The sequence below is a fragment of the Lagenorhynchus albirostris genome, chromosome 19 (assembly GCF_949774975.1).
Source record: "Lagenorhynchus albirostris chromosome 19, mLagAlb1.1, whole genome shotgun sequence".
In the NCBI taxonomy this organism is placed as follows: domain Eukaryota; kingdom Metazoa; phylum Chordata; class Mammalia; order Artiodactyla; family Delphinidae; genus Lagenorhynchus; species Lagenorhynchus albirostris.
The window spans coordinates 7,772,821-7,798,184 of NC_083113.1; the positions used below are offsets into that span (position 1 = coordinate 7,772,821).

Genomic DNA, 25,364 nt, shown 5'->3' on the forward strand with positions numbered 1-25,364 from the left:
TTCATGGTGTCTGGCTCCTCGGGCCGCTACTGAGGCCCAGCGCTCACCACTCCATCATGGCTACCTCACTAGAGTAGCCCTCCCCAGTCTGGCCTTTGGTTCTTCTTTGCCCACTGCATCTGGCCCCTGCAGCCAGCCCACCTCCTCCCCACTCCCAGTAGCTCGGCTAACAGGGCTGCCTCCACAGGGTGTCAGGTCCACCCGTGATTTTGTAGTTGCCATGGCAACGCGGTAGCCTCGCTAAAGTGGCTGTTCCAAGATGGCGGCCTCAATGCGGTCTGTTTCATCAGGGCTGCCTCATCGTGGTTGCCATTCCAACCTGGCTGTCCCCATCACCCAGCCCCAGGTGACTAAGCCCTACAGGAGGAGGAAGGCGGAGCTACAGACTCAAGAAGGACAGACATATGGGAGTCCAAGACAAGACTATGATCTTCTCATTGATAACTCGGGAAAGGGAAACGTGTTGGGGGAGGTCTGGGTTAGGACTCAGCAGCCAATTATCTTGGCAGGTGGGAGAGAGCGCTTCACTGCGGCACTGTGGGGGGAAAACAGAAAAGGGTGGTAAAAATGCTTGTCCCACCACCACCCGCCCCTGCCCCCGGGCCTGTGCCCGCTGGATTCACTTGACCAGCACGGGGAGCAGGTTTTCCCTTCATCACCTAGCTCGGCACCTGGTCAACCCAACTCCATAGAGCCCTGATTCCTGTAGTTTTGAACCCCAAACTGGGACATTCTGATTACAGAGCAGCTGCTGGAGACCAGCCGTCACTGGAATCCTGAAGTAGGGATATTTCTGAACGGATTCAATAGTTGATAAGGGGGACGGCAGAACCCTAGGAATTATCAACAGGTCGGCCTGGCAGCTCAGCGCCTCGGAATGACAGGCAGGAGGTGCTTGGAGTGATCCCTCTGGACGCTTTGCTAAGGGTCTGCAGCCCCTTCTGTCTACTGGGCTGTCGTCAGAGCCAGGGAGGGACTCTGGAAGCCCCTATGAACGTCAGTCGCCTCTGAGGGACTTGCTTAGCGGCCTCCCCACGAGTCTCGGCTGGTGGATGCTTGCTGGACTGAAGCCCAAGGCGGAGGATGCAAGGAAGAGCATTCTGGGTAGAGGGAAAAGCACGTGCAAAGTCCCAGGGGCAGGAGAGGCACAACCAGTTTGTCCAACCGCCAACTGCTCAGTGTGGCTGGAAAATGGGGGCGCTTGAGGCTGGAGAGGGGCTGGGGGTGGCAGAGGCAGGACCATGACCCCAGGATGAAGGGTCCCGGGGCTGCTGGGGAGCCCTGTGAGCAGGTCAACTGTGGATATGGGCCAGGCACCCTCTAGGGCCCGGAGGTGGAACCGGAGAGAGAGACTGGAGGCCCTGAGGCCCGAGAGGAGGCTGGCGCAGGATTCAGGAAGGAGGACAGATGAGGCTGCGGCTGTGGGGCAGAGAGGTGGGGACAGGAGGGGGACAGGGACAGACTTTGGAGGGGGCTCATTTTTCGGGGCTCCCACAGCCCCCCGTCCTCTGCCACTACCCATGTTGCTTTCAGTGCTGTGCCACACACCTCCCCAGGCACACTGGAAGCCTTAGCGATCATTTGCTAAGTTCTTCTCGCCCTCATTCACCTCTTATTTGTCCCTCAGCTCCTTTGGAAAACCTCAGACTCCTGCCCGGGCTGGGTCAGGCGCTCTCCCTCCCCCACCCCTACAACACCCTGTGCTGCCTTCCCTCCCCCACGTGTCACCCTGAAACATCCTGCTGGGGTCTGAATCGCTTCCCAATCACACTCCCAGGGGGCCCGCGTCTGCCTAGGCTCTGGTCTCAGCCCTGCTCAGCACGGGCCTCCCGTTAGCTTGGTAAAGGGAGTGGATGAGGGTCGGCAGGGGTGCACTGGGGGCCGCCCCACGCTCACTTCGGACTTCCAGCTTGCACTCGGCCAGGGCCTCCCCCAGCTCGTTGACGGCCAGACACGAGTAAGTCCCCGAGTCGAAGGAGGACGGGCGGCGGATGTTCAGCGTCAGGACCCCCAGGTAGTTGTTCGTCAGGAACCTGGGATCTCCGCTGATTTCCATCTTGTTCTTCATCCAGACCACCTTGGGCTGTTGAGGAGAGTGGAGAGGAAGCCATGTGACAGAGGGTACCCTGGGAGATAGCAAAGTGGGCCTTGGGAGGCAGATTTGGGTTCTCCTTCTGGCTGTGCCACCTCCTAATTTTGACTGGCTGACCTTGGACGAGTCACTTCTCCTCTCTGACCCTCAGTCTCCTCTTCAGTAAGAGGAAGAGCCCACCCCTTGTGGTGGCCCATAGGGCCCTGCATGATTTGGCCCCATTACTCCTCTGCCCTCACTTCCCACCCCTTCCTTCCATCTGCTCCGCCCACACGGGCTGCCTCACTGTCCCTCAAACAGACCAGACAGGCTCCCACCTCAGGACCTTGGCGCTGGCTCTTGCCTCTTCCAATACTGCTCTCCCCTCCTCTTTTCACCTAACCAGTGCCTGCCTATCTTTCAGGTCTCAGTTCCCCTGTCACTTCCCGGGTCCTAGACTGGAACAGGAATGCCCTACTTTACACTCTCACAACTGCCTGCATTTCCCTAGCACACTCGCCACCCTTTATAATTTTATAGTCATTTGTGTGACTTCGGATGCATGGCGGTCTCCCCCAACATACGGGAACTCCTTGTTCAAATCACCGGCACATAGAAAGCCTCTGAAAACGTGTGTTGAATGAATGAATGAATGATGTAATAAATGAAGCAAATGAATGAGCTGAATAAATGAATGGATTGGTAGGGAAATGAGCGGAATGAATGAATGGATGGAGTTAGTGAATAAAGCAGTAGACAGCGGTGATGGCGGAGGTGAAGGAAAGAATCCACGGGATGCCTACAGCAGCTGACGCTAAAAGTTGGCAAAATGTGTCAAAAGGGCCAGGCAGTCAATATTTTAGGCTTTTGGGGCTCTGTGGTCTCTGGGTCATGGACCACACACAAACCATTAACGTGAAAGCAAGATAACAAAACAGAAAAAGAAAAAACCGTTTTAAAAATTATTTATCCCCTGGCGGTCCAGTGGTTTGGACTCAGCGCTTTCACTGCCAGGGCCCGGGTTCAATCCCTGGTCGGGGAACTAAGATCCCACAAGCCACGTGGCACAGCCAAAAAAAAAAATATCTCAGAGAAACCGGTGGCAGGCGGATTTGGCCCGAGGGCCGTAGTTTGCCAGCCGCTGGTCTAGGTGGGTCCTTGGAGTTCAAGGTTGCAAGTGTCCACATTCCCAGACAGTAGTCTGGAAACCAGACAGGGCAGGAAGACGCCAAGGAGGCTTGCAGGTTTAGACCCCCTCCGCCCCAAAGGTTTCTGTTTTTGAGGGAAGTCAGTGTAGTGAGCTGAGACTTGGGCTCTGGTTAGAGCAGAGAGACAGGAAGTGGGTTAAAAGTGAGCAAATCCCAGGAGCAGAGAGAGAACTCAGGGAGGAAGAGCCCGTGTGGCGGGCAGGCAATGGGGCTTCACCTCGATGATGAATTCCCTACAGGGTTACACATTACACACACTACGTGCGTGCGCGCACACACACACACACACACACACACACACACACACACACACACACACACACACACACACACACACACACACACACACACACACGGCACCTTCGGGTAGCCTCTGACGGCGCAGTTGAGAGCTGCAGCGTAACCAGCCACGACCACCCGGTCAGGTAGAGGCGTCAGGAACTTGGGAGGCGTTCGGAAGTCATGCTCCTTGTACTCAGGCAGTTTGAAGGTGACACCTGGGAGAGGGGTGATACACCTGTAAGGGGACTGGTCTTCACTGTCCCCGGACCACTTCTCCTCCAGCACCAGCTGCCATCAACTCTGAGTGCAGGGAGGGAGACTATATCGAAAATAGATAACCAACAAGGACCTACTGTAGAGCACAGGGGGCGCTACTCACTATTCTGTAATAACCTATATGGGAAAAGACTCTGAAAAAGAACGGATATATGTATATGTATAACTGAATCACTTTGCTGTACACCTGAAACTAACACAACATTGTAAATCAACTACACTCCAATTTAAAAAAAAAAAAAAAACAGAGAGAGAGGGGGAACTGGGACTGGCCCCCTCGGAACGGTGGCAGTAGCCATACCTGTCTTGAGGATGCAGGCCGTGTTCTTGGAGACGCCAGGCGAGTCACTGAGCCCACAGATGTTCTCGCTGTAAACTCGGAAATAGTATTCGTTGCCCATGATGAGGTCTGATACGGTGCAGGAGGTTTGCCGGTTGTGTTCGTAGACATTGAACCACTCCTACGGCATGGGGGATGGGGAGGGGCCGGGAGAGTCAGGGACACGGACCCAAGCGGGCGCCTCGCTCATAAAACCCACCGTTCCCCAGCAGCTCTGTTCACAATGGCCGGAAGGTGGGAACAACCCAGGTGCCCATCAGTGGATGAATGGACAAGCAAAAGATGGTCCATTCAAACCAGGGACCGGTAGGGGAATTCCCTGGCGGTCCAGTGGTTAGGACCCCACGCTTCCACTGCAGGGGACACAGGTTCGATCCCTGGTAGGGGAACTAAGATCCTGCAAGCCGCACTGCACAGCCCAAAACAAAAATCAAACCAAAAAACAGGGCCTAGGGGCTTCCCTGGTGGCGCAGTGGTTGAGAGTCCGCCTGCCGATGCAGGGGACGCGGGTTCGTGCCCCGGTCCGGGAAGATCCCACGTGCCACGCAGCGGCTGGGCCCGTGAGCCATGGCCGCTGAGCCTGCGCGTCCGGAGCCTGTGCTCCGCAACGGGAGAGGCCGCAACAGTGAGAGGCCCGCGTACCGCAAAAAAAACAAACAAAAAACAGGCCTAGTACTCAGCCATGAGAAGGACTGAAGCACGGATACCTGCTACAATGGGGATGAACCTGGAAAACACGGTGCTGAGTGAAACGAACCAGACACAGAAGGGCCACAGAGTGTGTGACTGTGTCCATAAGAAATGTCCAGGAGGGGCCGGTCCACGGGGACAGGAAGCAGATGGGGGGTTGCCAGGGACTGGGTGGGAGGGAAAGGGCAGTGGCTGCTCCACGGACGAGGGGTTTCCTTTGGAGGTGATGAACATGTCTTGGAACTAAATAGACGGGGTGGCTGCACAACACTGGGAAGGTGTGAAATGCCACTTGAAAACGGTTAATGCGAAATTTGGCTAGAGGAATTTTACCTCAATACAAAAGAAAGAAAAAGAAAACCTATTAAAGAGTTCCCTGGTGGCCTAGGGATTAGGATTCCAGGCTTTCACTACTGGGCCCGGGTTCAATCCCTGGTCGGGGAAATGAGATCCCTCAAGCCGCCCGGCACCACCAAAAAAAAGAAAAAGAAAATCTGTTATGCACCAAATCTCAGCCCAAAGGCTTTCCTCCCTGTCCCGGCCCATTCTCCCAAATTTCCCGGTGCCTCAGTTTCCCCAGCTGGGAAATGGGAACAACACACCTGCTCTGACAATCTGGCCAGCTTTTCTCCCCCCAAGTCCACTCCACCCCGGGCCCCTCTAGTCTCTCACCATGGTTTTCTTGTCGGCCTTCTGGACGAAATACCCGGTGATCTCACTGTTGCCGTCATCCTTGGGGGGCTTCCACTCCACCAGCGCGTTGGTGCCCCACACCTCCTTCACCATCACGTTCTCCGGTGGCCCTGCCTTTTCTGGAAGATGGGGCGCGTGTTATGTCATCCCAAGCATCCCTAAACGTCCAGTGCCTCACCTCCTCTCCCCTGTCCATCCCCACACCCTCTGATCTCTCTTAGGCTTTTTCCCACTCCCATTTCCTCCCCTTCTGACCCACTGCCACCTCACACCCTCCCCGGTCCCAGTCTCTCCACTTTCCCCTGTCCTGGGTCCTCCTCATCCCCGCCCATCTCCTCCCCTCCCCCCTCATCGCCGCCGCCTGCGGGCCGCGCACCCACGACCCGAATGTGGATGGTGGCCGTGTCCTTCATGTTCTCGATCTGCACGCTGAGCTCGTACTCCCCGGAGTCTGAGCGGGCAGCCTCGCGCACGAAGAACACTGTGTCTAAGTCGCTGGTGCGCACGAGCACGTGGGAGGTGTCTATGGGCGCCCCGCCCTTCGTCCACGTCACCTGCGGCCTCGGCTTTCCCTGTGCGGGAAGGCGGGGCGGGCGGCGAGGTTAGCCCGGGTCTCGCCCGCAGAAGCTGACCCCTCACCCCTGCCCCACCCCCGACCCCAGCCCGACGCACCTGGAAGGGAATGACGAGGTTAATATGCTCCCCCACTTTGCGGATGTAAGTCTGGCGGAGGTGGCGGGGCAGCCGGATCTTGGGTTGCTCTGAGGGCACAAACCCAGGGAGGGGCTCAGCGCCGGGCAGAGGGACTCGACGGAGGGACAGACAGACCAGGGGCGATGAGGTTGTCGGGGGAGGCCCTAATGATGACACCGACTTGGTCTTTAGGAGAGCAGAGTCGGGGGTCAGGAGTCCTCACCCACAATCTCCTGGATGGTGACCGGCTGGGCCAGGGTGGCCGGCTGGCTGCGCCCCGCGATGTTGACCCCAACGACGCGGAAGGTGATTCTGGCTCCCGTGGGGAGGTCCTTGACAGTGAAGCCACAGCGCTCCACCAGTTCCGTGTTAGCAGGGATCCACTCGTCAGCTAGGAGAGAGGAGCGAGGCTGGGGATCTTCCTTCAAGACCTTCCTAGGGGCCCCTCCGTTTGTGTCCTTTCAGCGCCTAGGGCCCCACCGCAGTGAATAGCTGCAACTGACATTTCTTGAGCATTTCTTATTACCAGGTTGGAGCTAATTAATGTTAGCGCATTAATTCCTGCCTCCATTCTGTTATCCCCATTTTAGAGATGAGGAAACTGAGGCTCAGAGAGGGTAAGGGGTTGGGGGTGGTAGTTACAGACAGCTCCTCGGATTTCCTGCTTGCAAATGGGTGCTTTTCCATCCTGGTTCTATTGCCATGGGTTGGTGAACCAGTGTGAGTCAGACCAACAATCAACAGGGTGAACTCTTAACAAAAGTATAATAGGTTCTGAAAGACAGATTGGGGAGGGGTGGGCAAGGGTAGGAACTGGGTAAAGAGTGCTGGGAAGAGAAAAGGAAGAAATTGACCAGAGACCACCCTTCCATCATTTACATGCATCCCCAAATCCTGTCATCACTGTATCCCGTCAAAATGGAAACTGCTTTCGCCATTTTTAGATGAGGAAACTGAGGCTTAGAGGTTTGCCCAAGGTCACACAGTTACAAGGTGAAGGGACAGGATTGGAACCCACAATTGTCTGACTTAAAGCCTGGGATACAGTGTCAAAATGATCTTGTCTGTCTCCCCAGTGAGAGAACCATGTCTGAGATATCCCCAGAGCCGAGGCACTGGGCCTGGCATGGAGTCAGTGCTCAATACATGTTTGTTCCGTGGAGGATTGAGAGTGGGATATGTGGAAATACGGATAGGTGGATGGACAGACAGATGGAGAAACAATGCATAATTAGACGGTTGGATGGTCATATAGGCAAACGGATGGATGGAAAGAAGAGAGGGAGAGAAGAAACATAGTGGTGAAGCGATAAATACATGGATGAAAACAATGTTACTGGATGGATGGATAGTTAAATGATCCAAAAAATTTTCAGATGGATAGAGAGATGGTTGGATGGATGACTGGGTGGGCAACTGGAGAAAAAGAAGGAAAGAAGGGAGGGAGGGAGGGAGAAATAGGTGAAAAAGAAGGAAGGAAAAGAAGGAAGGAAGGATACATGGATGGAAGGATGGATGGATGGATGGATGAAAGATTGGTTGGATGGGTAGATGAATGGATAACTAGATAGAACACAGGAGGAGCAACATAGGTAGTAGATAAATACTTGGATGGATGGATAAAAAGGTATCACTATGTGGAGGATGGGTGTAGGGGAGGGAGAGGGGGAGGGAGAGAGGACAAGCCGGTCACTGGGGGCCTGGCTTGACCCATCCCATCCCAGGGATTCAGGCAGGCACAGACAGAAGGGCCGTTCACTATGGCAGAGATCTGTCCCTGCACTGCCCTATTTGCAGGCCTCTGGGACTCTGTGTGTGCCACCGCCCCCCACCAGGCCAGACGGGGTAACTCACAGCCTTCCACGCAGTACTCCACCAGGTACCCATCGATGCCACCTGCCCCAATCCTATCTGGGGGCCGCCACTTGAGGGTGGTGGTGGTGTCCGTCACATCCTCCACTGTCAGGTGCTGGGGTTCACTTGTGGGTGCTGTAAGAATCCAGGGAAAGGGGAGGTGGGGTAAATGAGGGCTCAGGGGTCAGAGCTGGAGTCACTGGTCAGGAAAGGGATCAATATGGTGGGCCAAAGGTCAGGGAGCAAGGATGTGGCATCACGGGTCATTAAAACAAGATCTCAAGGAATCGTGAGGTCTCCAAGGGCAGGGATAGGTCTGTGTGGTAGGTCAGAGGTCAATGCCATATTCGGGGGACAGCATGGAGTCTAGGATCATAGAGGTCGGTGGCTGTTGTACTGGGTCAGGAAGAGGTCAGGAGGATGCGTGGGGCTGGGGGGTCAATGTCTTGAGTTGTTGGATGAGAGGGGACAGACGTCAGCGGAGTCAAGGGAGTCAAGGCCAGGGTGTAGGGTTAGAGATCAGTGACGGGCAGGCCATGGGTCAGAGGTGGACGGGGGCTCGGTGAGGGTGCAGAGGGGCATCACCAATAGGCATGAAGGGCTTGGTTTTGCCGCTGGGCTGGGAGACCCCAATGGCGTTGACAGCAAAGACCCGCATCTCGTAGAGGATGCCCTCGATCATATTGGTGGACTCATAGGTGGTCTCCGTGAAGACCTCGAAGTTCAGCTTCATCCAGTGCTGAGAGCCCTTCTTCTTCCGCTCCAGGAGGTACCCTGGAGGCCCCCGCAAGCAGAGAGAAGTGGGAAGTCATGGGGAGGCCTGGGGTCCCAGGTCAGTTGGGGCAGTCAAAGGCACATCAAAAGGTCACATGACTCTGAGAGGTCTGAGGCCGTGACTCTTGAGTTGATCTCAGGGTCACAGAGCAGTCAGAGGTTACCCGTCATGGGGCCAGGGATCAAGAAGGGCCACAGGTCATGAATCAGGGCGTAAGGAGGTCATGAATCAGGGCGTAAGGAGGGAGTCACAGAAAATCCTAGGCTGTTAGCCAAAGTGAGGGTTCCCAGGTTGCTGGGGAGTAAAGAATGATAGGGAAGGCAAAAGGGATTGTGAGATATTGAAGATGGAAAACCGAGTTTCCGAGGGTGGTCACTGAGGATGCTATAGGGACTCTTGGAGGTCAAGGAGAAGTCAGGGGACGGGGAGGTCATCAGAGGTCATGGGCACTGTGGCACACGGGCACTCACCGGTGACCATCTGTCCCCCGTCATACTTGGGTGGCTCCCAGACTAGGGTGGCCCAGTCTTCTCCAACCGATGTGACACGCACAGCCTCCGGGGGATCTGGGACATCTGGGGAAGGGGAGGCAGGATGGTCAGAGGACACCTCATGGCCTCGGGGAACCCCCCCTGGCTCAGCCCCCTTGCTCCCCTCTGCTCACCCACAACCCGCAGGAAGATGGTGGCCACGTCCTCGCCGACGGGGTTGGTGACCTTGATGGTGTAGCGGCCCTCGTCAGCTCGCTCCGTGCTCTCGATCACGAAGCTGCTGGTGTCTTTCTGCTTCTCGATGTGGACCCTGCCCTCAGTGCTTGAGAACACCTGAACACAGCCCACCAGGTGGCCTTTTTCTACCTCTCTCAAGACCCAGACCGGCCTCCACCCCTCCCCTGCCCAACAGTCTCCAATGGCTCCCCGTGACCACACAATACACAGGCTGTGGACCCAGCACAAGTGGACCTGCTGGGTCTGCCCCCAGCCTCATCACCCCCCTGCCACTGCCCTCCTTGCCTTCCAAACACCACCCTTCATTAAAAACGCCAGGCTGTCTCATCCCCAAGAGTTTGCAAAGCTGATCCCCAAGGCATGCAATGCCCTGACCCACTTCTCTCTCTGCTATACCGTTACCCATCCTTTAGAACCCACCCAGAAGTCGCCTCTTCCGGAAAGCACTCCTGGCTGCCCTCAGCTGAAAGTGACAGCCCACTCTGACTGCTATGACAGAATCCTCATAGCTTCTGGTACCTCCCTTTCTCTCAGCCCTGATCACCCTGAACTGTGACTGTTTGGGCACGTGTCTGCCTCTCTCCAAAAGTGAAGGCTCCAGGAAGGTAGGGGCTGCATCTGATTCATGGTTGTATCCTCAATGCCTATGCAAGAGCCTGACATACAGGAAACATCAGGGGGTGTTTGCTGAGTGAAGGAATGAATGAAGACTGAGTCAAGTCTATCCGTTTTACAGAAGAGGAAACGGAAGCCCAGAGGAGAGAAGAAAAATTGAACTGTTTCAGGGCCTGGAACATACAAGATGAAAATATTTGTTGGATGGATGGATGGATAAGTGGATTGATTCATGGATAAATGGACAAATGGATTAATTACTAGATGAATTCATTAATCAATCAATGAACTGATGAATGGAAAGATGGTTAGATGGATGAACTAATGGATGGCAGGACTGATTGACTGATTAATGGGTTCATGGATGGATGGATGGGTGGATGGATGAATGGTTGGAGCACTCATCACGTGCTAGGCCAGAACCATGTGGCGAACAAACATAATCTCCAATCTTCAAAACAACCCTCTGAAGAAGGAATCAAATTCCTCATTTTACAGACAATGAAACTGAAGCTCAGAGAGGGAAACCAGCTTGCCTAAAGTCCCCCAGCAGAGCTGAGAGGGAGAAGTCAGGGCACAGGGGAAGCTCCACCTACCTCATCCTCCTTCATCCAGGTGGCGACAGGAGGGGGCTCCCCTGTGATGGACACGTCCAGCCTCAGCTTGTTTCCAGCCACGACCACAATTGTGTTTTCCGAGGTCTTGCCCGAGAAGTCCAGGTGGATCTTTGGTGGCTCTGGTGGCAGAGGAGAGATGCTGGGGAACTTGGGAGTGGGCAGCTGGGCCCTCCCCATCCCCTCCAGAGGATCTCCTGAGAAGCTGGCTTCCAACAGCCACAGAGAACCAGCGGTCCAGGTCCCCTGCCCCTCTGCCCTCAGAGCCAGGAGTCCAGGCCCCCAGCCTGAGGACCACAGCAGCCTCTGGTCCCTACCTTGCTTGGGGACGTACTCCACCGTGATTTCTGGAGGACAAAGAAGACTGATGGTTAGGTCTATGGGGCCCCTGATCCCCCCCCTCACACCCCATCACCCTGGGACCTGAGGGGCGGGGAGGTGGATTCAGGCCCATGACTGTCCCTCCTCCCACAAGCACCTGCTGTCACCCCCAGCGTACAGTTAGGGAAACTTAATCCTGAAGGGGGTTGGGGTCTGGAAGGGCGGGTGCTAGGGCACCCAGGGGGGAGACAAGGAGGTATCCTCACCCAGGAAGTTGAGTGTGGCCGAGAGGGACAGGGCATAGCCGTCGGGCACAAACGTGTAGTCTCCCTCATCCTCAGGGCGAACATCGTCAATCGTCAATCTGTGGAATCTAGGGGGAGTGGGGGGGTGCAGGGCAAAGGTCAGGCCAGGTCGCCCTGGGGACCACCGCGGAGACACACGCGCCGCCATGCGATCCCCGCGCTCAATGCAATGCTAGTGCCTGGACCCAAATCTCGCTCTGCCCCTTACTAGCTGTGTGACCTCGGGCAAGTCACTTAACCTCTCTGTGCCTCCGTTTCTTCATCTATAAAATAGAGGTAATGTTCACAATCTACAAGGGGGTTGTTGTAAGGCATTTAGAAGACTCCCTGGCACCTGGTAAGTGCGCTGTAAAGCATTAAGATTAGTTCTCAGCATTACTGACACCATCAGCAGGCAGGGGCCTCACACAGAACCCAGAAAAAGTCTACGTCTGCCAAGAGCTATTATCAGGAAATCCACAGGGGCACGATGTTCTGCTGGCATCACAGTGGTTCTCGGCATTCTGCAGATTACCAGGTGTTTATCTCAGGTGTCCACGTGCTACACTTTGAATTCCAGCCCCGTTTCCCTAGCTAGATGGCCTCCCCGCCAAAATTGACTGTTTGCAAATATAGTCACAAGTTTCCTGTCCTGTAGCCGTGACCCTTGCAAGGAGACCTTGCCGCCTGTGACCTCCTTTGCCCCATAGGATATAGTGGAAGTGACACTGGGACAGCGCCCAGCCCAGCCCTCAGAGGCCCTCTTCGCTTCTGCTCTCTCTCGGGACACCTGTGTTGGCCACGTGAATATGTCAGGACCAGCCTCCTGGGGAATGAGACGTCCCACGAACCAGAGTGGAGGCAGCCCAGTTGACCCAGATGAGGGCCTGAGGGAGCCCAGGAAGACGGCCATCTGAGATCAGCCAGCCTCCCACCAACCCTGAGACTCACAATGAAATAAACCCTTGTGTTCTATTGTTGTCGTTTGTTTTGTTTTTTCACAGTCCTGCATGGTTTGTGGGACCTTAGTTCCCCGACCGGGGATTGAACCCAGGCCATGGCAGTGAGGACAGAGTCCTAACCACTGGACCGCCAGGGAATTCCCTAAACCCTTGTTCTTTTAAACCACAAAGTCTGCAGACCACGTCCGCAGTCCACTCCGCACCTCCCAATGTGGGACATGGTGATCCTCTTGCTGGGCCGCACCTCGACCCCATTCTTGTACCACTTGCCCGTGACCTTCTCATCGGACACCTCACACTTGAACATGGCCTGTTCTGAGGCCTTCACCGTCACATCTGCGATGTCCTGCAGGACCTCCAGCTGTTTTTCTGGATGGGGAGGGAAGGAGATGGGGCCATCAAACTGCGGGCAGTCCACAAAGACTGGCGAACACCCATTATGGGCCAAGCAGTGTCCCAGGTTCTTGGGATTCTGGCCGTGAAACAATCTGTGGGCCTCGTGAGCTCACGTTCTAGTGGGGAGACAGACAGTGAATGGGAAACACACAAACCAATAACTAGAGGGAGCGATGAGGCCTGAGGGATGGCAGGGAGGCCGCAGAAGGCTCCCAGGTAGAGGGCACAGCATGTGCAAAGGCCCTGCAGTGGAAAGCAGGCTTGTTGGTTTGGGAAACAGCCAGCAGGCTGGTGCGGAGGGAGCAAAGCAGACATGGGAGACGGCACAGGCAGGACACATCCCGTGGGCCATGGAGAGCACTTTGCATTGACTCCGAGTGAGGTGGAAACTGCTGGAGGGTGTTGGGAACATGGCTGCGATCTGACTTACATTTTCTTTTTAATTTTTTAAATTTTTTTAAAACAATGCACTTGTATGGCTTAAAAATAAAATGATAAGAGGATGTAGATATAGAGCGGGAAATCTCTCACCCACCCACTTCCAATCGTACCGGTCTTGATCCCTTCTCCAAAGACACTATAGCCAGTTCATAGCCAGAAAAGCAAAGATGTACACACAGTTCATTCCCTTCTTTCTTTCTCTTTCTTCCTTCCTTTCTTTCTTTCCTTCTTTCCTTCCTTCCTCCCTCCCTCCTTCCCTTGCTTCCTCTCTTTCCCCTCCATACAAATAGTGGCATATTTGCTTCTTCACCTAACAATACATCTCGGAAACCCTTCCAAATCACTAACTAAAACTTGTCCTTTTTTATGGCTACAGAGGGAACTACCATCATTTATCTGGCCTATTAATGACTCGGGCTTTTTTTTTTTTTTTTTTTTTTTACTTTTTATATTGAAAATATTAGAGACTCACAGAAGTTTGTAAAAATAGCACATAGAAAAAAAGGGGGGGGGGAATAGCACATAGAGTCCCATGTACCCTTCACCCGGCTCCCCCCAGTGGTGACATCTCTCGTAACTGTAGTCCACTATCCAAACCAGGAAACCGACATGGGTCCAGTCCTGTGAACTAGACCACAGAATGTGTTCAGTTTTCACCACCTGACATTTTACAAGGATCACTCTGACTGGAGTCAGGGTTGAGGCGCAAGTGTAGAAACAGAGAGAGCAGTGAAGAGACTATTGCCACAGTCCAGGCTATGAGGGGGGGGGGGATGGAGACCTGGGCCAGGTGAGGGCAATGGAGGTGGAGAGAAGTGGTGAGATTCAGGATATCCTTTGAAGGTGGAGCCACCGGGATTTGCTGGTGAATCAAATGTAGGGTATGAGGCAAAGAAGGAGTCAGGGACAGCTCCAAGATTTGGGGCTTGGGCAACTTCGAGTGGCACGTTGAAGCATGCGCAATGCGGCTCCCTGCCCCACCGGGAGGCCCCCTACCTTCCACGATGAGCTCCGCCTCACACTGGCCGCCGTTGGTCATGACCTGGTAGTGACCACTATCTGCCAGGGTCACATCCGAGTAGATGAGGATGTGACGCTTCCCATCCTTCTTGAAGCGGTACATGGACTTGAAGGAATCCTCCCGCGTCAGTTCCACGCCATCTTTTGTCCTGGGTGGAGGGGACAGGAAGGGGGGGAGTGAGGGGCCCGCTTAGGCTGGAGTCTGGATGTCAGAGGTGAGTGAGGGGCCAGACAGACAGTCCTGAGCAGGAATCAGGAGTCAGAAGGGAGATCACGCAAAGGAGGAGAGACAAAGGTTGACAGAGGTGTCTAGAATGGATGGATCACAGGTGGGGGTTGGGGAGAAAAAGAGGAAGAAGAGGTGACAGGCCACAGGTCTCAGTTGGAGGTCAGGAGACACAAATAAAGGGTCATGGGGAGAGGTCAGAACATGGAGGAAGTTCGGGGTCACAGAGAGATGTCAAATATTGTGGCCTCAGTAAATGGTGCTTCCCTGCTTGGTCCAGTCCTCCCACTTCACTTCTACCTCCTCATCATTCGAACCTCATCTCAATCGTCACCTCCTCCAGGAAGCTTTCCCTGACCTCCTGAGTCCTTTTCTCCTATTAAAAAGTGGTTATAGCATCAGTTATTGATCCTCTGCAATATCAATATTTGTCAAAATAAAACTTTGATATTTATTTGTGTGATGACTTTATTAATGCCTGTTTCTGTCTCCAGCACACACACACTCCACCCCAGCAGTTGGCCAGATCATAAACTCCACAAGGGCAGGTGCCATGTTAATATATATTCTCTCCATTTTCTCTCCAATACACACAACAGGTGCTCAATAAAGACTCGTTGGAGGGGGAATAGATGTAAGAATGGACGAATGGATGGGTAGATGGGTGAGTGGGTGGACGGGTGGGTGGATGGATGGATGAATCAATGGGATGGATGGGGAGATGATGGATGGATGGATTGGGGGCTGGGGAGATGGATGGATGGATACATGAATGAATAGTCAAAGCATGGATAATTGGTTGAATGGGTGAATAAATAACTTAAAGAATCAGAAATAGCAGGGATCAGGAAAAAGACCTGGAAGAGGATGGGATGGGGAGAGGTCAGAAGTTTCAGAAAGAGGTCATGGGTGAGGATCAGGATTTATAGAGAAAGGCTGAGGTCTCCTGGAAACTATCGGTTAAAAGTCTGAAATTTTCAAGAGAGGTCCTGGGGCTTCCCTGGTGGCTCAGTGGTTAAGAATCCGCCTGCCAATGCAGGGGACACGGGCTCGAGCCCTGGTCCTGGAAGATCCCACATGCCGCGGAGCAACTAAGCCCGTGCACTACAACTACTGAGCCTGTGCCCCACAACTACTGAAGCCCGCGGGCCTAGAGCCCGTGTTCCGTGACAAGAGAAGCCAGGGCAGTGAGAAGCCCGCGCACTGCAAGGAAGAGTAGCCCCTGCTCGCCTCAACTAAAGAAAGCCCGCGCGCAGCAACGAAGACCCAATGCAGCCAAAAATAAATTAATAAAATTGAATTTAAAAAAAAAAAAAAGAGAGAGGTCCTAAAGATCAAGACTGAGACAAAGACACTGTGGGCATCTGTATGGAGATCAGGGGTCAAGGGTCACTTACCACATGACTTGGGCACCCTCTTCTGACACCTCCACTGCCATTTCTACCCGGTCGCCCACAAACACCTGCTGGTCCTCGAGGGGTGTGACAATCAAGACTGGGGGTTCTGTGGGGCGCAGGGCGACAGGAGGTCAGTAGGTTCAGGATCCCCTCCAGAGCCCCACTCCCCAAGCTCACGCCTAAATCCCGGCCTCACCTCTGACGAAGACCTCAGTGAAACACTTCTCATCTTTGACGACGACCTCATAAGCAGCATCGTCCGCCAGCGCACACTTGTTGATGGTGAGAATTCGCTTCTTACCAACATTCTCAAACACGTGCCTGACACAGAAGTCTCAGCTCAAGCCAGGGCACGGGGGAGACTCTGCGTCCACCCACCTATCCTCAGGACAGGCCACTCCCTCTCAGAGCCAAATTGTGTGGGAGGAGATCGACGGTCCAAGTTCTAGTATTTACGTAACCACAGCAGAAATACTGACCGTCCACCCATATCCGTCTTCTTCCATTTAGCAGGGACACACAGCGACCCACCTAGACAACTACATTTCCCAGCCTCCTTTGTGGCTCGGCGGGCCGCACCACTGAGCTCGGACCAACGGAATGTGAATGGATGTGATGGCATAACTGCAAGGTCATCTGTAATTCTGCGGTGCTTGTTCTAGACTTCTCTCTCCTTCCAGCTTCCTGTCTGATAGACACAGATGTGCCCATGACCCGCTTCAATCATGCAGATGAGGACACCACCACAAGAAATGGTGTAGCCAAAAAATATGGAACCTGCGTCTAGCTCAATCCGCCAGAAATATCTTTCTCTCTAAATTAATATGTTCTGGGGACTCTGTTACAGCAACTTAACCTGTATCTTTTGTTTTGTTTTGTTTTGTTTTTTTGCGGTACGCGGGCCTCTCACTGCTGGGGCCCCTCCCGTTGCGGAGCACAGGCTCCGGACGCGCAGGCCCAGCGGCCACGGCCCACGGGCCCAGCCGCTCCGCGGCATGTGGGATCTTCCCGGACCGGGGCACGAACCCGTGTCCCCTGCATCGGCAGGCGGACTCTCAACCACTGCGCCACCAGGGAAGCCTAACCTGTAACTTAATTAACATAATTTTTATCTTATCCAAAATGCTCGTGATGAGAAATTTGGAAAACACAGCCAAGGGGAAAATAATAAAAATAGAACCCATCCATAATTGTATCATCAAGAGATAACAGCTACAAATATTTTGGCCTCTCTCTTTCCAATCTTTTTGTATCTAATCTACGTGTAGATTAACATTTTGTGAAGCAGAGATGAGCACTGTGCTTCTGCACATAACACTAATCTGTTTTTTTTCTTTTTTTACATCTTTATTGGAGTATAATTGCTTTACAATGGTGTGTTAGTTTCTGCTTCATAACAACATAACACTAATCTTGAACAGCTTCCCATGTTAGTATAAATTTTAGAATATCTTTTTTAGTGACTGCACAGCACCTTAACATGGAATTGTATGTTTTGGCTATTTGACTTTTTGCTACAGCAGCAAATGTTCCAGTGAACATCCTTGCAGCTAAATACGCATAACCATGATCGTGCCCTTACGATAAATACCTAGGCTTGCACGATCTAAAGGCTTTGGGGGGACTTCCCTGGTGGTCCAGCGGGTGAGACTCCGCTCTCCCAATGCAGGGGGCCTGGGTTCGATCCCTGGTCGGGGAACTAGATCCCACATGCCGCAACTAAGACCTGGCACAGCCAAAATGAAGAAATATTTTAAAAACAGATAAAGGCTTTAGAATACACTGCCCTTTTGGAGATTTGCCAATTTACATTCCCACCAATAACATGTGGACCTATTTCCCTATGTCTTCTCCAGCACTAGGTTTTATCCTTTTTTTTGGGGGGGGGGGCTGCACCCCGGCATGAGGCACATGGGGATCTCAGTTCCACAACCAGGGATCGAACCCGCGCCCCCTGCGGTGGATGCGCTGCGTCTTAACCACTGGACTGCCAGGGGAGTCCAGATTTTATCATTTTGTAAAGTTTTTGCCCATTTGGAGAGCAGAAAGACCGTTGGTGGGGTTTTTGTTTGTTTGTTTGTTTGTTAATATTTATTTTATTTATTTATTTGGCTGCGCCGGGTCTTAGCTGTGGCATGCGGGATCTTAGTTCCCTGACCGGGGATCGAACCCGGGCCTCCTGCATTGGAAGTGCAGAGTCTTAACCACTGGGCCACCAGGGAAGTCCCAAGACCGTTGTTTTGACTTGCGTTATTATTAGTGGTGGTGGTGGTTGTGTTTGCAAGGTTGAATATGTACTTAGTGAATTAGCTACTTGGGTTTCTTCTAACTGAATTCCTGTTCTTCATCGCCTTTGTCTGTTTTTCTACCGAGGTATTTGCACTTTTCATATGGATGAGGGAGTGCCCTTTCTGGGTTAAGAGTGGCCAGCCTTATTTCTGGACTCCCTCTCTGGGACTTGGATACCCCCAACCCGGGGACTGCCCCTCTCACATACTTGCTACTTGGTTTGATTTCTTGACCGTTCTTGAACCACTTGAGGGGAAGGTCTGGGTCGCTAATCTCTACCACCAACTTGATCTTGTTGCCTTTGTCCACTTGGTAGGCTGGATCCAGCTTCTTCGTGAAGGCTGGAGATTGAGGGATGCAAGCGGGATGGAGCTGAGAGGTTCTCACTGTCCTGAGCTGTCAAGTCTCCCTCCCCAGACCACCAAGGTCAGAGAGCCTCCTGTGAACTTGGAGGCCCCTGAGAACTGGCATCTCTATTACTCCTCAGATTAGGACCTCCAAAAGATAAGTCCAGGGTCCAAACATCAGATACCTATGGTGCTGGAGTCCCTATGGGCAGGGCCCGTCTCCCCTCAGACCAGCACTGACCTGCACTCTTCTTGACCTCGACCTTGGCCTTCTTGAGTCGCTTCAGCATGCCCCGGAGGTCAGTGATGCCATACTGGAAGGCAATCCTCTCATACTCGCTCTTCTTTGCCCCTTTCAGGAGCTCCCAAATCTCAGGCGGGATGCCTAGATCATCGTCATCTTTCTTCTTTCTCTTCTCCTCCTCAACCACCTGCCTGAAGGTGGAGAGAACAGGCCGGGGCCACCAGGGAGTGAGGAGGTGAGGGTCTCCCTCTGCCTTCTCCACTCACTTGCTGTGTCACTTTCTCTCTCTGGGTCTGTTATTCCTTATCCTGTCCCACCTGAACCATTGCTCCAGCCTCCTCCCTGGCCTCCTGACCTCATCTCATCTCTTCACCTCCAGTCGGTTCTCCACTTGGCCCCAGAGGGCTATTTCTGACCCCCACATCAGATGCCACCCCTTCCCTGCTCAAAACTCCTCCATAGCTCCCCCTTGCCCTCAGGAGGAAACCCCAGCCACTCAGCCTCGAAATCACAACCTCGCCCTCTGTCCCATCACACTCCCACAGCTATCCAAACCACCCTACTTGCCTTTTCCTGAGCACTCTGGGCTCGCTCCTGCATCCCAGCCTTTGCACAACGTCTGTCCCTGCCTGGATGACCCATCTCCACCTGCTCTTCAATCCTACAAATGCTAGTACCGAAGTTCCCTCCTCCATGAGGCACCCCCTGTCCTGCCAGCACCTCAGTTGCCCTCACTCTGAGCTCTCACGAGGCCCTCGTGGGACCTTCTCTCTGACCACACTAAACAGTCGTGGTCTGTGTCTGTGTCTGCTGGATCAGACCCATCTTCCCAAGGCAATGAGCGACTCAGTGTCAGGGAACCAGTCAAACTTCTCCCTGTCCCCTCATCAGGGCCTGGTAGACGGGAGGCCTCAGAAGATGTTTGATGAGTGAGAGAGAGTGAATCTCTGGAAAGAAGGAAGGAAGGGGAGGGAACAAAAGAAGGATAGATGCGTGGGTGAATTTGGGGGACATATGAATATCTGGATTGATGTACAGAGCATTAGGTGGGGAACTGGTAAATGGGTGGAGGGGTCCATGGATGGCTAAGTTGATGGATGAATGGGTCAATGGATGGGTAGGTTGGTAGGGGATGGGTGGCATTAAGACAGGTGGATGGGTTGATGGAGGATGGCTGGGTAAGTGGGTGGATTGATGAGTTGGTGGCAGATGGCTGGGTGAGCAGTTGGGTGAATATGTTGATGGAAGATGCCTGGGAAGATGGTTGGCTGGGTAAAGACAAACAGATGAATCTATTAGTAAATGGAGTTTCTGGGGATTTGGTTATGGAGATAGTTGAGTGACTAGAAGGATGGATCCGTGGACCAGCAGATAATGAATAACTGAGTGATTGGACAAGCATCATGTAGAATAATATGAAATTGCCAGTATTCAATCATTTTTTACCTACAGAATAGCAACTTCATATAGATGAGTCTAACAGGGAGCTATCTGGGAGGATGGGTGTGCCGTTGAAGAGGTGAACAGTTGACAGAGGAAAGCCTGGCTAGATGGGTAGGTGGATGAGTAGATGGGTGGGATGTTGGACTCAGTTGAAAGAGAGATACAGGTGCAGATGGGAAGGTGGATGCATGGTAGACAGATGGCTGGTGGAAACGTGGATAGATGGGTGCCTCAATAGATGGGGAAGTGGATGATGCGGTAGGTGGGTGAAGGATGAATGAATGGGTTAATGAATGGGTGGCTGAGTGTAATGGCCGATGCATGGACGGACAAGTGGGAAGAGGCGGGTAGATGAATGGATATGTGGGCAGATGGATGGGCGGTGGGCAGGTAGGTGGATGGGTAGATTCGTAGATGGATAAATAGGTAGCTGGTTGCCTGAATAGATGAGTGGGCAGGCTGATGAGTGGGTGGGTTGATGGGTAGATGGATAAATAGCTGGCTGGCTGGCTGGATGAGTGGACAGCCTGGTGGGTGGGTGAATGGACAAGTGGATGGATGGATGGTTGGTTGGGTGAACAGGTGGATGAGTAGGTGAATTGGAGCCTGAGTGGACAGGAAAGTGGATGTGAGGACGATGGGTTAAAGGGTGGGCAGGTAGGAGAAGTGATGGGCAGATTGTTGGTTGGGTGGGGCTGTGGGTAGGGGTGTGGGTGAATGGGTGGATGGGTGAATGGACAGGTGGCTGGGCGGGCAAGGAATGGGTAGATGGAGGGGAGGCAGAGTCCCGGGATGGCAGTGCGGAAGCAACGGGGGGCAGGGGGGCCTCACCCACCATCCTTCTCCTCCTTGAGGCCCCATCTCCCCTCTCTGTGCCAGGCGGGGTGGACTCACCTCTTCTGCAACAGGCCGCTGAAATCCAGCTCACCTTTGCCTTCCGGCATCTTTTCACCCCTGTGGCCATTGAGAGGGAGTGTGAACCCCATGGAGGTCCCGACCCTCAGACTCACCCTGGGTCCCCACTCCTTGCCCTCCCTGATCCTCCCCTTCTCCCACAGCTGCCCCTCCCAAGGGACACCCTCCCATGGTCCTTGGCACCAGGACATACTCCTGCCCCTCCCCAGGGTCCAGGGTCACTTACGAACGCTTGAAGCTTTCTAGACTCTGCCCAGCGGAGTCCTGATAGGGCGCTGGGGAGAGGCAATGGGGGAAGGGAAGGTGAGCTGGGAGGCAAGACCTGATCTAAGAACAAGAGTGCCCACCCCGGGCCTGCACAACCTCCCCCAGACCCCTTTTCCTCCATCTCTTGGGCCAGCACACCCTCTCACTTGGGCCTGGACACCCTCTGCTTGTAGATGCATTTCCCTGGCTGCCATGCACCACCCTCTCTCAGCGGCCTGTATCCCCCTCACACCTGGGCCGGCTGGCCCTTCTCCCCGGGGCTGGGCAGCCTCATTCCCTGTGCCCTCCATGTTTAAGTCCCCACACATCCTGGGCTGCAGATGCCCCAAAACCTGTACACTCTCAGAGTTCCATACACATGCTCCCAAATATGTGTAGCCTCCCATCAATCCTGTACACCCTCACCCTAAACCTGTCCACCCTTAGACTCCCCTGAAATAAACAGTAGACAATAAAATGGAAATTATACTTTAAAAAACCAAAAAACAAAAAAAAACCTGGGACACCCTCACTTCCCGAGCCCTTACTGCCACTTTCTCAAGCTTGTACACTGTGACCCTGGAATCTACATAACTCACCTCCTAAGTTCCACGTGAACACCCCCAAACCCTGAACCTTTTCACCCCCAAATCTACACCTCCTCACCCTCTAAGCCGGTAGACCGTCTCCCCTATTTTGAACAACCTGACCGCTGCCTCTGTGCTCCATCTTCCGAAAACCTGTGCCCGCCTTGTCCCCACATCAGTATACTCTCCCCACACCTGGCTGACAGATCCATCCCCCCCAACCAGACCCAAGACCCCCGGTCCCCACCCCCGCCAGCGTACCCTCCACATCAATTTTGAAGGCACAGCTGTCGCAGATGTCCTTGGCTTTGACCTCGAGGCGGTAATCGCCGCGGTCACCCAGTACCACCTTCCCGATGTGCAGCTCCAAGGAGTATACCTGGGGGCCAGGCCAGGGGTATGGGTGCACATGTCCGACCCCCAGTGCCACCCCACCTCCCCCAGAGCCCACCTCACAACTCTGAGTGCCCCCAGGAAGGGCCAGCTGTCTCTTCCCATGCCTGGACAATCTTGGCCTCTGGGAGCCTGCGTCCCTGACCCTGAGAGCTCTCTGGGCACGCACACGCCGTGCCCAGGTGCACCCTGCCCCGGCCCAAACATTCTTCCCTCCTGCCCGGCACAACCCCTACCAAGGAGCTCCACACGACCTCCAGCCCTGGCCCACAAGCCCTCGAGTCCCCACAGGGTCCTCACGTTGCTGGCAGAGTCGTGGGACTCCTTGAAGGAGAATCGGGCCCCACTCTTGCTGTCCAGCTCCAGCCACTTCCCCTTGAACCACTTGATGGCTGGTTTGTCCGGCAGCTCTTTCCCGTTCAACTTGGCCAAGATCACGGCATCCTTTCCTGGGTGGGGGTGGAGGGGTGGGAGGGAATGGCCAGGCAGGAGTCATAAGACTCTACGGAGAGGACTAGGAAGCCGGGAGACCCCAGCCCCGCCTCCCTCAGACCCAGGAGCCCAGCCCCCACCCGATCCTCCCCGAGACACCCCTCACCAGTCTCCACCGACACAGAGGCTGGCTTCTTCAGGAAAATGCCGGTGGGCTCCTCAGCGGTGGGAGACTGGTCCTCAGGTGGGGCTTCTGCTCAGGAGACAGGATTAGGGGGTCTAAGGCCGGCCAGGGAGGGGACGGCAGGCCACTTTGGGGGCGGGGTTGAGAGTGAATGAGGGACCCTCTGCTCAGCAGTCAAAGACCTTGGGGCACAGTGGCTTCTCCTGACCTGGGAGAGACCACGCTTCATGCAGGTAGCTGCGTGACCAGGTTCCCCGCCCCTTTGGGCCTCAGTTTCCCCATCTGTGAACCGGATGGTCTTAAATGGGGCTTTGGGGTAGGAGAGGATAGACTGGGGCATTCAGAGCTGGGCAGGACTCGGTGATGAATGAGCCAGTTGCTGGGGGCTTGAAGGCCAGGCTGAGGGGCTAGGCTCTGTCCTGGAGGCACTGGGGAGCCAGGGAAGGCTGTGAGCAGGGGAGGGCGGTCAGCACTGGAGCTGTGGGGAGGGTGGACTAAAGGAGAGAGAGCGGGAAGGTGCAGAGGGGCCAGCGGAGGCTGGGGGATGAGGGGCCAGCTTCTGCCCGGCCCTCTGGAACACCATCTCACCTTTGGGGGGCTCTGCAAGAGCCTCTGGAGGCGGGGCTTCCTTGGGAGCCGGTTTGGTGGCATCTTTGCCTGCGGGGGCATTTTTGGCCGCTGTGAGGCAGGAGATATTCACAGTTGAGCGCGTGCTCAGCGTTCTCCGCTTCCAGAACCCAGGAGTACAGGTCCCTGGGCCCCTCCTCCTTCGGAATCTGGAGTCCAGCAGTCCAGGTGTAAATTTATCTCTAATCCCAGAGTCTGTGAGATCCGGTTTCTCCTTGCCCCAGGCGGGCCATGCCCCATCCACCCAGGCCACCAGGCTCTGACCTTTTAGGTCTTGGAGGTATAATTAGCTCTTCCCCTGGGCTGGAAACTGGATACTCCTGCTGACCACAGCATCTTGCACCCGTCCTGCCTGCTGCCACCTGGCCCGCTGGGGCCCCAGATGCAGCGAGGGGCTGGACCACCATCCCTCAGCCTGGTTGGTCTGGTGCCAGCCGACTGGACACCCCGGGAGGAGGGGTCCTCCCTGGGGGCTTGTGTCTCCTCTGTTCACTGCCTCATAGAGAGAAAGCCCCAACCCCCTGTAAAGAAATGCCTCCAGTCCCATTCAAAGAAGGGCCCCAAAACTGCACATGAAGAAAAGCTCACCAGCCTCTATATGGAGAATGTCCCCTAATTCCTACATGGGGAAGCCCCAATTCCCATTGAAATGAGGTCCCCTCAACCTTGTACAACCTTGTACCTTGAACCTCTAATATCTAGGCACATTGAGGACCTCATTCCCCTGCAGCGAAAGACCCCAATCCTCACTCAGAGAAGTGACCCCGGTCCCTTCCCAGAAGACCCCATCCCCAAATGTAGAGGACCCCAAACACCCTGCAAAGATTCCGCAGTCTACAACCACAGGACTCCCATCCTCAACGAGAAAAAGGGACACAAATTCATAATCAGAGAATCTCCATCTGCACCCAGAGATAAACCCCCAACTCCCCAGAGAAAGGAACCCCTACCACCCCACAGGGAAGGGGAAACCCCCTCCCACCTAACACAAGTATGGGACCCTCCTATCCCACACAAGGAAGGGAGCTCCTCCCCACACAGAGAAGGCACCCCATTCTCCCAACCCTATGGAGGGAGAAGCCCCCAGTCCCCATTCAGAAAACAGAATCGCGTCTCCACATAGGGAGGGAGTCCCCAAATCCACCTGGTTTTTCCTCAGGCATGTCGGCGGACCTGCTCTCTCTCCTCTGACCGCAGCTGTGTCCCGATGGGCCTTAAGGAGGACAGGTGGGCCCCGGGGGGAGCCCTTTAAGGAGTCCCGAGACTCCCAGGAGGCCCTGGGAGGCATCAGACGCGCCTCCCCACCCTCCCCTGCAGCCCCACATTCCGCCTGTGTGTTCGAAAGGGCGAGAAATAACAGCTGGACAAGGAGAGATGGCTGAATGCCAGGTCCCCAGGGAGGAGGGGCTGGGGTTCCGACACCTGGGTCCGAGGGAGGACGTGCCAGAGGCGGGTGACTCCCGGGTCTGAGGGAAGGGGGCCTGAGGGCCTGGACTCCTGGGTCCCGGTGCAGAAGGGACCTGGAGTCCAGATTTTTGGGTCCCAGAGAAAGAAGGATGAGGGCCTGGACTCTTGGGTCCTAGGCGGAGGGACAGTAAAGGACTGGGGTCTGAAGTGGGTGAGGGCTCTGAGCCAGAACTCCGGCATGGGGGTTGAGGATGGTGGGGAAGACAGGGTCTAGAAAGCCATTCTTAGTATCTGCAAGTCAGGAGTTTTCGGGAAACCAGAGCCGGGAGGGAGGGTCCGGTTTCCCAGGGTAGGCAGGATGGCC

The 25,364-nt window shown here is 54.5% G+C and overlaps 1 protein-coding gene and 1 non-coding gene across 3 annotated transcripts; both read right to left on the minus strand.

Annotated features, from left to right (window-relative positions):
- Positions 1–411: 411 nt before the first annotated feature.
- MYBPC2 (myosin binding protein C2) lies at positions 412–24,880 on the minus strand. 2 transcript variants are annotated; one of them, XM_060130965.1, is made up of 28 exons: positions 24,738–24,880; positions 23,555–23,644; positions 22,949–23,035; positions 22,651–22,799; positions 22,219–22,336; positions 21,351–21,399; positions 21,104–21,163; positions 18,764–18,957; positions 18,384–18,516; positions 16,083–16,207; positions 15,887–15,992; positions 14,240–14,412; positions 12,610–12,775; positions 11,427–11,533; positions 11,157–11,186; positions 10,822–10,961; positions 9,547–9,706; positions 9,353–9,457; positions 8,693–8,881; positions 8,108–8,242; positions 6,477–6,644; positions 6,233–6,321; positions 5,937–6,132; positions 5,540–5,679; positions 4,139–4,298; positions 3,640–3,776; positions 1,897–2,083; positions 412–535 (listed from the first exon to the last, which is right to left on the minus strand). In XM_060130965.1, the coding sequence occupies exons 1-28, from the start codon at positions 24,754–24,756 to the stop codon at positions 525–527; spliced, it is 3,423 nt and encodes a 1,140-aa protein (XP_059986948.1). In that variant the 5' UTR covers positions 24,757–24,880; the 3' UTR covers positions 412–524. The 2 variants fall into 2 exon arrangements, with proteins under 2 accessions (XP_059986948.1, XP_059986949.1); XM_060130966.1 differs by having other exon boundaries at positions 23,555–23,623; positions 24,738–24,866.
- On the minus strand, positions 18,036–18,108 carry TRNAG-UCC (transfer RNA glycine (anticodon UCC)). Its single transcript has one exon. It is a non-coding gene; the product is annotated as a tRNA-Gly (tRNA).
- Positions 24,881–25,364: the final 484 nt, after the last annotated feature.

Excerpts from the sequence above, each read along its gene's own strand:
- MYBPC2 (XM_060130965.1), bottom strand. Across the intron at positions 21,164-21,350 it reads CTAGAAAGCTTCAAGCGTTC|GGGTGAAAAGATGCCGGAAG; the intron begins GTAAGTGACCCT and ends CAATGGCCACAG. Across the intron at positions 11,534-12,609 it reads ACCATGTCCCACATTGGGAG|ATTCCACAGATTGACGATTG; the intron begins GTGCGGAGTGGA and ends CACTCCCCCTAG.